We start from the raw sequence: 15,254 nt of genomic DNA on the forward strand, positions 1-15,254 counted from the left end.
TTACAAAGCACCCTGATTTTACTGCTTCTACAGTGGGTCCACTTGAGTTTTTGGTAGGTGGGAGGAAACCAGAGTACGTGGAGGAAACCCACATGGACACCTATGGGAGAACTATGGGAGAACCACCAAACTCCTCACAGACGGAGACCGGAGCAAGGATTGAACCCACTACACCAGACCCCTGCTGTAGCTGTGCAGCACACATACGCTAGTAATAGTGATCTGCACACACTGTAGGTCACTGTGGGAATATTAAAAGCTACAAAGGCTCCACATCACTGGAGAAAAACTCCCATGAGCTCCCATCCTCCCATCCAAGATGGCGCCGCGGAGGTGGCAGCCTGTTGCAGCAGCTCCTGCTCACTTCTGAGCTTTCTCTATTAAGAGTCTTTTACTGTAAATAATATTGTTTATTGCTTTTTTAATTCTTATCTATATTGTGTGTATATAGTGTAAATTATTTATTTATCTAAATTTTTGTAACTGAGTGTCTTGCTATCCCTTTGTGCTGTTACACTGTGAATTTCCCCACTGCGGGACTAATAAAGGACTATCTTATCTTATCTTATCTTATCCATCCAATTAATCCAACAAATATGATTTCATGTTTCATACAACATATCTGTGCCGGTCTGTGGATTTGTTTTCACAGAGAAAGGGATCCTTGGTTGCAGAACGCTGCACAGCTACTGAAGAACAAGACAATAATTGGGGGTATTGGTCGGTTAGGTTTGGAACTGGGTTAATTTGGGTTGATTGACCCCAAGAAAAAAAATCTCAGTTGCCAATATAAGCAAATATTTTATCTTTATATAGTGTAGTTTTGATTGAATGATTTTATTTAATATATTACATTTTTGTAGTCCTTTTCAGCAACTATGCACATTTCCAACATAACAAAATAATAATAATTTAATAATAAAAATCAATAAAATCAATAATAAAAAAAGAGGAAAATCTCACTTGAGCGTGATTGTAGTCACAGCGCCTTTTTGTTGTCCAGCAGCGCCATCTGCTGATGGAGAGCGGGGCCGCAGGGCCGTGTTTGCTATTTATCTTATTAGAACACATGACCATATGGTGAGTTAAGGGCATTAGTGAGTACAGTATTATTTTAATGCCTTTATCTGCCGATAATTACTCGAATTATTTAGAATTTCCTCCTAATTATAAGCAGGACTGATTATAAACATTGTATAAATGCGCGTTTGTCCTCGCGTGCGCGGATGTCCTTGTATCCATGGAAACTGGCAGCATCCTCGCGCTGATCAGCTCTCCGACCGCGCATGGAAATCACCGCCTTCAAAATGGCGATACGACGACGAACGCTCGTAGTGCTGCTGCTCTGCTCGCTCTGTAAGTACACGGGGTTTTAACGACCGGGTTCCCGGTTAGTGTTTTCGATTTAAACGCTTGTTTTCGGAAGGGTTGACCTTCGTGTTGGCGGTACGGCGGCGGCGGGGTTTTCTCGCTGACTGGCCGTAATCCGCCTCGCCAGGCTGGAGGCTCGGTTTAACGATAGATACCGCTCAGCGCTGACACACACCGGGCTGGGTTTAGCATATGGCTATATGAAATCATCTTACATAACAACGGATAGCGCTAACCTCGTATTGCCTGCTTAAAACTGCTGGTTTGTTTTTCAGATAGATGTCAGTATGATCAAATCTGAGTGAAATTGGACCCCCTAGCCCACCCACCCACCCACGAGGGGAGAGTAACGTTACCCTGCCTGTCACAGTCCTTCTCATACCATTGTGTTTGCATTGGCAAATATAGCTCCATCTGCTCAGCTAGCTCAGGGGGGGGGGATATGAGGGGTACGTTACCCCTGTCGCATTTGGACTCCTGATTTGACACTGAAGGGGTCGTGAACATGTGAGGGAGGGAGGGAGTGTGTGTGTGTGTGTGTGTGTGTGTGTGTGTGTATATATATATATGTATACATATATATGTGTGTGTGTATATATATATATATATATATATATATAGCTATACTGTGTGTGTGTGTGTGTGTGTGTATATATGTATGTATGTATATATATATGTGTGTATATATATATATGTGTGTATGTGTGTGTGTATATATATATATATATATATATATATATATATATATATATATATATATAGCTATACTGTGTGTGTGTGTGTGTGTGTGTGTTTTCACTGACAGAGCAGACTTTAGCTATAGGCTGTGCTGAAGCAGTGTAGGAGAGCCAGGCTATTGATTTTAGTCACAGAAGCTGGCAGCTGAAAATAGGAGCTGGAAATGTAGCTGGAAGAGGATTGTAGTGGTGGTCTCTGGCTCTGGACAGTGTTTGGTGGCCAGGCGGTGTGCTCTGAATATTAAAATGTGCTTGACCAGCAAATAGAAACATCTCTCTCCCTCTTTGTCTCCCTCACTCGCTCACTCGGTCACCCTCTCAGGCCTGTTTTGCACAACCTTTTAAAGGAGCTGTTCACCCAAAAATAACACTTACACACCCTAACCCCAAGCACGCTGAAGTTTTCTCCGTCAGCTCTGCACTGAGGGTGCGAGGCGAATGTAGCTGTCCAGTCATGTGAGCCCGTGTCACCGTGGCTGATCTTCAGCACCAGTTATATGAATTAAAATACTTGAATTGTACCTTTTTATTTGCATTAATGTGGGAATCCATGTAAACCGATCATGACTTTTTCATGATGAGTTGAGTTGTCCTCCACAACTTGCACTCAACCATGTTACCTGGACATGTTCACCTCTATTTTGAGTAAATCATTTGAATTTCCCAATGACCTTAGCATAGATGCTAGAGATGCTAAACACACACACACAAAAAAACAGCGACGGTTCAGCCTTGTTGATGAGCGAGGTCAAAAGAGAACAGCCAGACTGGTTCAAGCTGATAGAAAGTTTATAACCACCCTGCCCAGCTGTGGTGAGCAGGAAAACATGCATGCAGATGTTCTACAACAGGAGAAGACCTCACTGGCGTCCGTTTCTGCCAGCCAAGAACAGAAATCTGAGGCTCACCAGAACTGGACAGTTAAAGACAGTTGAAGGCAATTTACACATCTTCTAAGGACTGCTAGTCACAAAGCGAAAAACCGCCTCCGTCTCGTTTCATGAAGATGACCGAGAGTTCAGTGTTCTTCATTGGCTTCCTAGGCACCGAATCTGAATCCAGTAGAACACCTTTGCGATGAGAGTCCTCCTGAAGAACCTACGAGACTTTCATGAGGAATGTTCCCAATATCATGTGGAATCCATGATGTGTAGACTGAAGCTGTTTTGAGAGCAACATGAAGACTTGGCCAGTATGTATGTATGTATTCCTAATTAAGGAATGTGTATTTAGGAACATGTTTTCATAGATTCAGCGTTGGAAAATAAGCAGTAGTCTGAGCTAGAAGGACTACATGGCAGTGCAGTCCAGGAATTGAGCAAATTTAGCTGTGGAGCTGAATGAAGGTCCTTCTTTACACATGTAAGAGTCCGCAGGCTGATTTTTACCATCAACATTTGGTTTACTATTGTCACATGGGCATTTTTTGAGGGAAACGTCAAAGTTCGAGGACAGTACAACTCAAGGACTAGAAACTCCCATGCCCTGCCATCATTTAATAGCCTGTATAGTCTGGATGTGAGAGCTCTGTCGCTGCGGAGATAAAATGACTGGAGACGCAAACATTTGGATACAAAATATGTCTTGGGCAATCGACTGGATTTGGGGTAATAGGAGAACTGTGAAAATAAAAACTTTCAGCAAACCTCCCCTCTAAGTACCAGTGGGACTTGAGTATGCACTGCACGCTGGAATGTTTAGTTTTTAGTTTGCCAAGACAAATCATCCATTTTTTTTAAACTAACAATGAAGTGCACACTCTAACAGCCTTTGGGATTTGTGAACACCTATCTGTGTTAGCATGGGCTTTGTTTATCTTAGCCTGTCATGTTCATTTACTGTTAAAGTGATCGCTTGGAGGTTGAGTTGCCTTATGCTTGCTTTATATAAACATATATATGTATATTTTGGGGACGGTGTCAAATGTTTCTATGCAAGCGTTTTCTGTAGCTTCTCATCGACATGTTTTAACATTCATACAAGCCTACTCACTACTCTGAGTTTGAGAGCTGAATCATTGGGGAGTCAACATGAAAATGTAAACGCATTCACTTTGGCCCAGCTCCCAGTTACAGTCTGACCTCTTATCCTGCCTTGTGGAAGCGCATTTTTTTTTTTTTTTTTTTTTTTTGGGGGGGGGGTCTCCAGCCGTCTTTAACATACATGAAGCAATAACCAACATCCCACTCCACTTTACTAAAGGACAAGCGTCACAAAGTCCGTCCACGCTCCAGGACAGGGGAAAAAATGTGGCGCATAACGGTCTTACTAATGGTCAAATGTCAGCAGCAGATGTAAAAATAGCCCTTGTTGGGAAAGTCTGGGAAACGTCAGCTGAGACCCTCATGTGCCATCAGTTCCAGCTGTGATGCAGTGACTCTGTTTGGGCTTCCCATGTTTTCGGAAAAAAAAACAGTAGGGTGTCTCCTCATTGGTTTTAGAGTTGACTTCCACAAGGAGATTAGCTCCTCAGCACCCAAACTAGGGTTGCAGCGGTATGCTGTTGTAAGGTATACCACAGTATGAAAACTGATGGTTATCATGCTGTGTACAGTTGCTTAATACAGTATTGCAGTATTGTAAAAAGTAAAATGTTTATAGAATAGTGTTTAATATTCAATAATAATCAATCAATCAAGTGACTAATGGAGACAATAATCAGATTAATTCATAATAAAATAATCATTAGCAGGAAAAAGCTCATCCTGAAATTCCTATTTATTTTATTTCTTATTTTATTTCTTTTTTTTTTTCAATTGGAGAAATTTGACATATAATTCAATTAGTAAATTGTTTTAGGTTTTACCAATAGTTTCTTCAACCAAAAAAAAAACTTTTTTTTATTCCTCATTCATTCATTCATTCATTCATTCCTTATTCATTCATTTTATTCCTCACCAAGACAAATTCCTTGTATGTGTAACATACTTGGTGAAATAAAGAGATTCTGATTCTGATAGGGTCAATGAATAATAATAATAATAATAATAATAGTCTAAGGAAGGATTGTGAAGTACTGTGATGCAGCAAAACTGTGATATTTTCAGAGATGGTTATCAAACCATGAAAATCTCATACCGTTTTAACCCTAATCCATACAGTGGTCTTCAGCGAGGCTTCTCTGATGTATTTCAGCCAGAGCCTCAAAGGCCCCTGCAGATTTATTGTGTGAATACAGTCACGCTCTTACAGTCTGTTATACTGTCATATTGCAAATATAAGCCAAATATGATCTAAACACGTAAATCCGCAAGCTCAAGCTCCTCTATAGTCACCAGTGGCTTTTTGTGTCCAGGTTATTTTTGTTTCTGGATGTGGTTCTTCTCATGTTTTTGTGTTTTGCTGGGATAATCAGGCTGCTTTGAAACCAGATTCTTGGCCTCATTTGCTTGAACCTTGAGGCAGATTCCATTTTGGTCTACTGTCACTGTTCTCCGCTGTTTACCGAGTGATGAGTGTGGTGATGATGTGACATGTCTCATATGTTTCTTTTGGCTCATATCTAAGTCTCTCTTGGCCTGCAGGAGCCCTGGGGTTCCCCAGACCCCACTTGGAGAACGTAGGCACTTTTCTTTTGCTCCTGATTAGCGCTGCTACTTTTAGAGTATTATCGAGGCCTAGCATTTCTTTTCTGATCAGTTAAATGCTTTGTAGCTATACATTTACCACTGATTTTACATTGAGTAAGTGACCATGACTTCAGACTACCCAAATCTTTATTAAAGTTATCATGATGAGTCCTTTCTTGTTCATCTTGTCAAATGTTTGTTTTGTTTTTTTCCTCAAAATACATTTTCCCCAGTTTTCAGACTACAACTATTTTCCTTTTTATAATCAGTGCTTTTACAATGACCTCCAAAAGGCTCCACAGGGCATAGAACAGCACTGATTGCTGGTCAGCACTGTATGAGCACTGTGTCAGGTTAATTATGTAAATGATATTCATTATCTACCTATTAGTTTTGTCAGCTATTTTAGTAAACTTGAACATTTGTTAAAAGTGAAGATTAATCCAATGTGCTACTGATTTGTAATGGTAATAATTTTAACATAGGAATATGACAGAACATTTAATCAAATTACCTATAATTATAATAACATAGCTGCTGTGTGTGCACTTACATATTGCATATGAAGTATCCTTCCAAAATGCTGTTATATCTGTCTGTAATATAAATATGTAGAGGATACAAAATGATGTCAGAATCACATCAGTCTGGAAAGATAATTGGCATCAGACAGCAGACATTTCAATATTTTTAGACTGACACTATGACAGAAAACCTCAGTGTTGAGAAACAGAATATTAGGTGTGGATGAGCTCTACTATGTGGGTTATTCATGTTTCTGAGCAGCAAAATAAAGAAATGCATAAAACACAGCAAAAATGAAAGGATTTGCCAGCAGGATCAGGTTCAGTTTGTGTATTTTTAGGACATACTGTTTTGTCCCACACAATGAAAGTCAAAGGCATGTAGTTGTTTCATTTCTTTTCCAAGAACTAGCCCATGGCAGATGGTTTGATGATGAATTAAATCTGCATTTGTGGCAGGTTCACATAGTGCGGCCAGTTCTCATTGAACGAGCATATCCTGACACATGATTTTCAGTGGAAGCCTTAGTATAGAGCATCATGTTTAATGAGCTCTGGAAGACCTTCATAATATCAACCAATCCACAAGGTCTTCGTTAACCAGTTGATAAGCTAAATAAGGACTAACCATTGGTTAAAATTGGTTCTGTCGACATCAAAGCAGTCTCATTGACAGCAATGTCAAATCAATACTTTAAAAAATCAATACAGTCAATACTGCTCAGTGTCACACCAGAACTGAAATGTACCACCCCCCCAAACAGCAATTCGTAATTTTGTAAGGCACATGAACTTTAAGGGTATTAAATAAAAAAAGTGAACTAGTAGGAAGAAGTCTTGAAAATCTGTGTGTATATAATGTACTGTAAAAAAAATCAGCAGTTTGATCAACTTTGTGTAAACATTGTGTAAAAAGACAAATACAGAATTAAATTGCCCTTTATAGTGTACTGATAACTGAAATGTCCCCTGTGGTCCTTCCCAGGTTGCATCACAACGTTTGCAGTCATACTCAGAACTACAGATAAAGACGTGTGGGCCAATGAATTTGAGCGTAAGTAAACACACTGTACATTATTACTGTAGTCATAATACTGCCCAGCCTTCATCTCATGTGACTTTGACTACTGAAATTAATAACAACCCCTCTTTCTCCTTTTAAGCAATTGAGTTGACCTGCTTGATAGAGTCTATATCTACAAACAATCCCAGGATTGAATGGAAGAAAATTAAAAATGGGGTTCCCAGTTATGTGTATTTCCAAAATAAAATATCAGGTAACATGTTTTACATTCATCTCCTGATTATTTTTAGATGTAATTGAATCCACAATGGTCCACAAACCATTCAGTGCGTTCTATGTATTGAAATGATGAAGGAGCCAGACACTAATTTTGGCTATTACTGACAGGTGACCTGGAGCACAGAGCGACATTGAAAGAGCCAGCAAACCTGCTGATCCTGAACACCACCAGATCGGACAGCGCTCTGTATAGATGTGAGGTGGCCGCCATCGACGACCAGAAACCCTTTGATGAAATACTGATCAGCCTGGCTGTTAGAGGTACTTTGATTCTTACCATTTATTCATAAACAGCTACACATCATAGATGTGAGTGACAAGCATTAGCAGTATTTGGGTCATATTGTGTATTGAGGTGAACAAGGGTCCATATTTCTAGTTCTAGTGGGGGCTTGTGTACAAAACAGCTGGGTGATTGACTGATTTATTTATTTATTTTCATTATTCCTTGCTTAAACACTCACTAAAAAGAGTGTTTGAGCGGTGTTGAACATCAGGTGTGTATGAGCAGGGAAATCTCTGCTCATTGTACTTTATCATGTATTTGTTTGAATTACTTTATTTAAAATAAATAGCCAGAATCATAAAACACACCACCAGATTTACCAGCTTTGTCATTTATAAACAAAGACTACTGCCATGCTTTACTGTCTGTGAAAAGTAGCAGTATTGCACCTTTCTTCAGCTTCATGCAGTGTTTGTGAACCACACCACCTTGTAAAACAAACTCACCTGAATGATGCTGACTATACATGTCCTGGTAAGAGGTCTTTTCTATAGTCTTTTCAAACATGTTTGGCCTCACGGGCATGCCTTGATGTACAAACACACACTCAGCAGATATTTTTCAGATATACATTTTGATCTGCTGTTGCTCATTATGAAGTCATCAGCTCATCTGTGCAGTTTGTCGAGCACTGAAACTGACTGTATGTCTGGATGCTTTTTTTGTGTGTCCTGATGTTGGAAGTTCTTACATTTGATATCACTTTGCTATTGATTGATCGTTTACCCAGTATTTGTATTTGTGTGGTGTTGTTTTGTTTGTTTGTTTTTTTCAGCTGCGAATTTGTTGTCGTAATGATCAAGCAGAAACCAAAAAGAACTTCTGTCTTTTAATTAGAATCTATGGCTCGGTTTCTTGCTCCATTTTTGACTTCAAAACAGGCAGTATTGTTCATTAATATGCATGATGTTGATTGGTTGTTTCCATGGTCATGTATAACAAATGTCCCCGGTACTTCTACATTCATCTATTCCAACAGAGTGATTTTTTTCAGGTCCATCATTACTATATGACCATAAGGTTCAATGCTGCTGGTGAGGTAACACTTATGCTCTTTTCCAATGGGATTCCAGTGAAACCAGTAGCGCCGAGATGCACCGTGCCAGAGTCCGTCACTGTGGGCTCCACCACAGAGCTTCGCTGCATGGAGAATGAGGGCTACCCTCCATCTCAGTACCAGTGGTTCCGCAACAGCGAGGAACTTCCCGAAGACCCCAAAACCAGCACCCGCTTCACCAACTCCTCATATGTCATGAATACTGACACTGGCTCACTGGTAAGCATGGTGTGGTATTTTTGCTGTGTATTTTTTCCTTGATGTGGGCTTAATAACAACCTATAAACTGCTTCTTGTCATACAGTATAAGCGTATGTGTTGAGCTAGCCTCTGTCAAACTCTGTATTCTGTTATTGGTGTAGTTTTTTTTTTTTTTTGGCAGCCTGACCAGAGTAAAGAAAAGAGTCCTGGCTTGCACAGCGCTGAGCGTAGGAAGTGTTGATGGATCAGTGGTTGCTGATATCATTGTCTATCAGCTCAAGCTTAACTCTGTCCCCTTTGGATTGATTTTGATCTAAAAAGGGTGTCTGTTTCTTTTTCTTGTACATTTTTATTCATGTATATTTTTCTTGTCTTATTCTAGAAATTTAGGATGGTGAAGAAAGAGGATGCAGGCGAGTACCACTGCCAGGCCAGAAATGAGGCTGGGTACTCCAAATGTGAGCCACAGCTTATGGAAGTCTGTAAGTCATGCTCTCTTAGCATAACACGCATCAGTTAAAAGAGACAAATCTTGTGTTATGAAGAGTACTGATGTGAATATCCGTGTTTAGAGCTCTCTGCTCCTTTTATAACCCGAGACTAGTCATTAATCAAGGATTCAAATCCTTTGCATTCTTTCCCTCTCCAGACGATCCGGACATCATGGGGATTTCCTTAAAGGTTCTGGGGGGAGTGAGTGCGCTCATTCTTGTTACAGTGGGGCTCTGTCACGCTCAGAAACACGGCTACTGTTCCTGCAAGGACCACAGAGAAAACAAGTGAGTAAAGACCTCACACAGAAATATGTGGGATGTGTTCAGGAGGTCAGCACCGCACAATACTGGTCTGTTCTAAATACTCATTAAAGACCTCTTTTGAAGTCTATGAAATGATGCCATGTTGGGTGTACTGAGAAATGCTTATCATGATACACCGTCTCTTACAGTTATAAAGTCCCCCAACACAACAGTACGATGGATTACGTCAGCGCAGATGAGGTGAGCATTTGCTTAAGAGAGATCACAGCTAATTTTAATGTACTTTTGCTCGGTTTACCTCATTTTTCCAGTGGTATAACATTAGCACATTAGCACAACATTTACTGCACAGAACATATTAAATTTTGGTCGATTGCACATTGCAAAGGAACCACTTAGCAATCACTAAGTAACATTATAGCAACCACCTGACATTCTATTGCAACTGCCAAGCAGCAATCACCTAAAATGCCATAGCAACCATGTTGTAACACCAAAGCAACCACCTAGTAATCTCCTAGGCTGTGTTCAGACTGCAGGCAAATTTGTTTCTCAAATCAGATCTGTTGAGGTACCCATCTGCACGGACTGCTATAGGAACAACGTTGCCACTAAACAAGCTGCTTTCATCCGCGTAAAGCAGGAGAGATGGAGGTCCATCTGGATTTGACGTGGTCGTGGTCTGTCGCATTACGGGTGGCACAAAATAAACTTTGAAATCTGATTGGAACGCTTTCAGACTGAGACAGAGCTGTACAGATTTGATTGCAATCGCGTTTTAAACCATCTAAATTGTGGTTTGGATCCGATTTTCAAAAATTGGACTTTGTGTCGTCTGAATTAATCTGAATATATTTTGTAACTCTATTGCAACTGCCTGGGATACCCTAGGAACCAGCAAGCAACACCAATGCAACTACCGAAAATACCATAGCAACCACTTAGCAACCACCTAGCAACACCATAAAAACCACTGACCCAGTTGCTAGGCTGGCTCCTGCAAGGACCACCAAAGCAGTTAGGCTTATATAAAATATTGATATTATTATAAATATATATATTTTTTCATATATTTCAAATAAATAATAACTGTGCTTTAAAATATGCAGAAAAAAACACACTGTACACTCTGTAGAGGAATTTAAATCGTTAAATAGTCTTTTAGGTTTTCAATAAAGTCCTATTAACAATTTATCTTTTAGGCAGTAACTTCTGACTTTCTCTCTCTCTCTCTCTCTCTCTCTGTGTGTGTGTGTGTGTGTGTGTGTGTGTGTGTGTGTGTGTGTGTGTGTGTGTGTGTTTCTTTTTTTTTTTTTTTTTTTACAGGGACATTTTCGCCACAAGTCCTCTTTTGTCATATGACCATGAAGTGAAACCGAAGACACAGAAGAGCCACTGACTATGTGAGCGCTGTGCCACACATACGAGCTATCACTTTGTGCATTTTTTTCAGAGGTGCAGAAACATGAGCTTCTTAGCTTGCCAAAGGTATTATCACAACAGACAGTTAAAGTGTTACAATCCTCTGGGGACGTTTTACTCCCTTTATTTTCAATTCATCACAGACTTTCAACCAGACTGACTCAGCATCCATACTGTCACAGTCTGTACACTGTGTAAGGACTGCCCTGCGGATTACACTCATACTTGTAGATAGCAGAAACATCCAGCCGAGAGAGACGAGGTTAGGTTAGAGGAGATGGAGAAGAATGTTTTCATATCGGATAAGTGACCGAGCCATAGTTCAAAACCCGTTCAGCCACAGACAAAGTTTACAACTGAGCAGTCTTTCAAGAATGCTGAATGCGAATAAGGCGATGACGTGCACTGGAGGAATGTCCAGAGTGAAAGGCTGAGAAGCCGGCGCAACAGTAAATTAAAGCACAGATGGTGCTGATTTCTGCTGTTGGGGAAAGCTAAATTGCACTGAGCTTCTGCTGCATCGTGCTCCTTCAGACAAATCCGAGTACTACAGAGCGTGGTTCAGTCAGTCAGCGAGGTCAATACCACACTGTTGAGACACACGCAATCTTTTTGACTCTGCGGATTCAGTCAAGAAGCCAGGGTTTGCACGCGTGTGTACAATGCCATGCCACGACTGTTCTGCCTGGGCCACTTTTCGATATTACGGATGTGGTGGGACGTGACGTGTTGGTGTTTTAGTGATCGTTGTACAGGTTGTAAATTTAAGGTATAACATTTAGTTTAGTTGGAGGGTCAATCAAATATGTGTATAAAGTCTATAGACTCGGTTGTGCTAAATGACACAAGCTTATTATTTTCACTTGGTTTCATTTTTGAAATAATTCTAAAGATGCAGATTATGCACTTATATTTTTTTCAGAGTGCTTTCTCTGTGTTTAAGTGACCTTCTATACTTCTAGAATTGTTTTATACATTTTTGGACATATTGTCCAGGTTTTGGACTGTGTTATTGTTTGACTCTGTTCGCGATTTGTGGTTGTATTGAAGTTCACTCAAGTAAAATCGCTGGAAAGATTGTGGGCCATGACAAATAAATAATAAGGGTTTTGAGAACACTTCAGGCATTTCAGTTTTCTGTCTGATTTCATGTTTTTTGTTTGTGTTTGTTTGTTTTTTTCCCCTATAAATTCTAATTGAGTTAAAGGAGTAGTTCGGCAAAAAATCTAATGTACACATTTTTTTTCCTCACCTCAGACATAGTAAATCATCCAAGACATGCTTGGGGTCTGAATTTTGCTCCCTCAAAGCTAGGCTCGCTAACAGGCTAGGTTGCTAACAAAGAGAAATCAATAGTCAGTAGTCCACCCCCCCATACATGCCAACACTTTTCTCAGCCCACTTAAACCACATCCAGTTCTTCTTCAAGGGGACACAGATTTGATCTAGATCTTACTGTGAACTATAGAACCCCCCAAAAAACGTTTCTGTAGCTAAATGATTATTTGTGTTGGTCACAATATGTGCGCAGAGCCACCTGACAGTTTTTCCTAACCCTCACTGACAAGACTGCTGCACTGTAAAATAGAGCATGATGTGGTTTGAGTGGTTTAGAGCAAAGTGAGTTGGGTGACTATTGAATTCTAGTGTTCGTTAGCCTCAAGAGGTTAAACTTTGGATGCCAGACATGTCTTGGCTGATCGACTACTGATGTCTTAAGGATGAAATTGTGTACATCAGATTTTTCCCTGAACCAATCCTGACTAGTATTTTCATCACAGTATTAGGTTTTTTCCCAGGAGACTGTTTTTGCTAACAGAGATCAGTGCACCTGTGGACCTGAGGCCAACAACTGTAATGTTCCTTAGCTTTACTATTCAAAACGAGCTATTATCGACTGTTACCTTGTAAAGCTGTCTTATATACTAGTCTTCCATCATAGCACGTCATAGCAGTAAGACGAGTGCTGCAAAAGAACGCACCTAGAAAACAGCTTGGGTCTGAGTCGGGGTTCGGGCAGCGCAGCGTGGATATTTCTCAAATTAGACTTCTTGAGCTTCAACCAAATCGGCAGAGTGGTGTCCTGAAAGTTCTTACCAAACTGTCTGATGTTATTCTCGTTGGAGGCTCTATTGGAGAATAAGCTTGAATATGCATGATTTAAGTAGAATGATGCCAGATGAATTACTTAAAAAAAAAAACATATGCTTACAGTTATTTATTAAAAACATAGAAATCTATATCTATATATACAGTATATAATCTCACCACAACTGCCTGTTTGATACTAAACTATTTTGCTGTGTATTACCAGAGTATTAGACTATTTATCACTCTTTTCTTAACCACTGTGTGCCAGTTTTATGGACAGTGCTGGTAAAGTCAGATTTGCTGCTTGACATATTTAGCTACATATTTGGCCTAAAAGGTGCATTATCGGCCAAATCGATTCCTTAGAGCCACAATAAGTTCAGTCATCTATCTGCCATTTGAACCAATAACCATTACAACATCAGATACTATATGTGACATTCCAGAAATGATTAAGTGTTGAATGTATGTCATTTCCGTAACAAATTCACAAGCTTAACTGTTGTCCAGTTCATTTTGTATTGTAAGAAAAGTGTATTGTTTTACGTGCTGTTGGGTGGGCGGGGAGAGTGGTATCGTAATATATGAATAGCATTAAACCATTGTACAATGAATATATATTCAGTCTCTATACAGTCTAGATTCTAATATTACTCAGGAACAGTTTAAAACAAGTAACCGTTTCTGTATGTTGTGAGAGGTTCAAATCTGTTTTCTTTTCATTTTAATAATAAAGATGTTGTAATTGAAGATTTCACTCTTGCTATTTGTGTCTCTGTGCTTTCATAAAAAGAAACCCCCCTTACATTTGTACACAGCTCTGTCAGACCTAGGAGCAGATTCTACCCCAGCGCCATACATGTACTAAACACTGCCACACACTAACACTCACTGCATGCACCACAACACTACAGTTACATTTATAGATCACAGCACTGATACGTACTTAATTTTCTAAACATCTTAGCATATTTATATTTAGAATTTGTGCAATATCCCTAGTGGAATATTGACATTTTATATATGATCATACTCATTTAATCTGCATTGCTTGTTTATAGGGCTATTCAGGAATTCAGAAAATGTGCAATACCTCATTTTATATCTGATTATTTTATTTGATTACTGCACCTTGAGTTTAATTATAATATGTTTGTGAAAACCATCATCAGGATTGCTACTTAATTATGTTGTAATCTGTGCAACAAATCCAATGATTTTTGTGCTTTTATTTTAAAAAGCCTATCCGCTCTTATACACCGCTGTCTGTCTCTGTGCTTTTATTTTGAAAAGCCTCCCTGCCATCATGCACAGCTCTTTCAGACCTAAGAGCAGCTTCTACCCCAGGGCCACACATGTACTGAACACTGCTGAACACACTAACCCTGACTGGTGTGCATGCACCACAACACAACCGCTGCACGTATAGATCACTGCACTGATGTTTACTTTAGCATGTTTATATTCATATTACTTGTTCATATTTGCAACAGTGCAACATCCCCAGTGGAATATTTGCATTTTATGTATGAACATATTTATAGCCTGCATTGCTTGTCCATGTGGCCAACCAGGGAGTTTTTCCAGTGCTCCAATACATCAGATTTTATATTTGCACTTGACTCAGCTGTTATACACATGTTGCACTTCACTATATTTAATTTGATTTCTGCATCCTCTAGTCTAAATATAATCTGCTAGTGCGAACCGATGTCTGGATCGTTACTTAATGATGTAATTATGTCATCTGTGCAATAAAGAAATGTAAATTGTATTATGAAAAGTTTCAGCACCGTTATACGCAGCTGTCAGTCTGACCTGTGCTCTTATTTTGAAAAGCCTCCCGCCGTCATTCACAGCGCTGTCAGTCTGACCTGTGCTCTTATTTTGAAAAGCCTCCCGCCGTCATTCACAGCGCTGTCAGTCTGACCTGTG

At 39.7% G+C, this 15,254-nt stretch overlaps 1 protein-coding gene across 1 annotated transcript; it reads left to right on the forward strand.

Moving 5' to 3' along the window:
• The first annotated feature begins 1,274 nt into the window (after nucleotides 1-1,274).
• On the forward strand, nucleotides 1,275-14,069 carry jam3a (junctional adhesion molecule 3a). Its single transcript, XM_072692169.1, has 9 exons — nucleotides 1,275-1,356; nucleotides 7,187-7,255; nucleotides 7,365-7,478; nucleotides 7,613-7,765; nucleotides 8,864-9,066; nucleotides 9,431-9,530; nucleotides 9,698-9,827; nucleotides 9,995-10,046; nucleotides 11,133-14,069. The coding sequence occupies exons 1-9, from the start codon at nucleotides 1,287-1,289 to the stop codon at nucleotides 11,166-11,168; spliced, it is 927 nt and encodes a 308-aa protein (XP_072548270.1). The 5' UTR covers nucleotides 1,275-1,286; the 3' UTR covers nucleotides 11,169-14,069.
• The last annotated feature ends 1,185 nt before the right edge of the window (nucleotides 14,070-15,254 follow it).

Source organism: Salminus brasiliensis, chromosome 11 (assembly GCF_030463535.1).
Source record: "Salminus brasiliensis chromosome 11, fSalBra1.hap2, whole genome shotgun sequence".
Classification (NCBI taxonomy): Eukaryota; Metazoa; Chordata; class Actinopteri; order Characiformes; family Bryconidae; genus Salminus; species Salminus brasiliensis.

Bases quoted from the DNA above. Each gene is read 5' to 3' on its own strand.
- jam3a (XM_072692169.1), top strand. From the start codon at position 1,287: ATGGAAATCACCGCCTTCAAAATGGCGATACGACGACGAACGCTCGTA. The intron at 7,256-7,364 runs GTAAGTAAACAC...TCTCCTTTTAAG, and splicing joins GTGGGCCAATGAATTTGAGC to CAATTGAGTTGACCTGCTTG. The intron at 7,766-8,863 runs GTACTTTGATTC...ATGGGATTCCAG, and splicing joins GATCAGCCTGGCTGTTAGAG to TGAAACCAGTAGCGCCGAGA.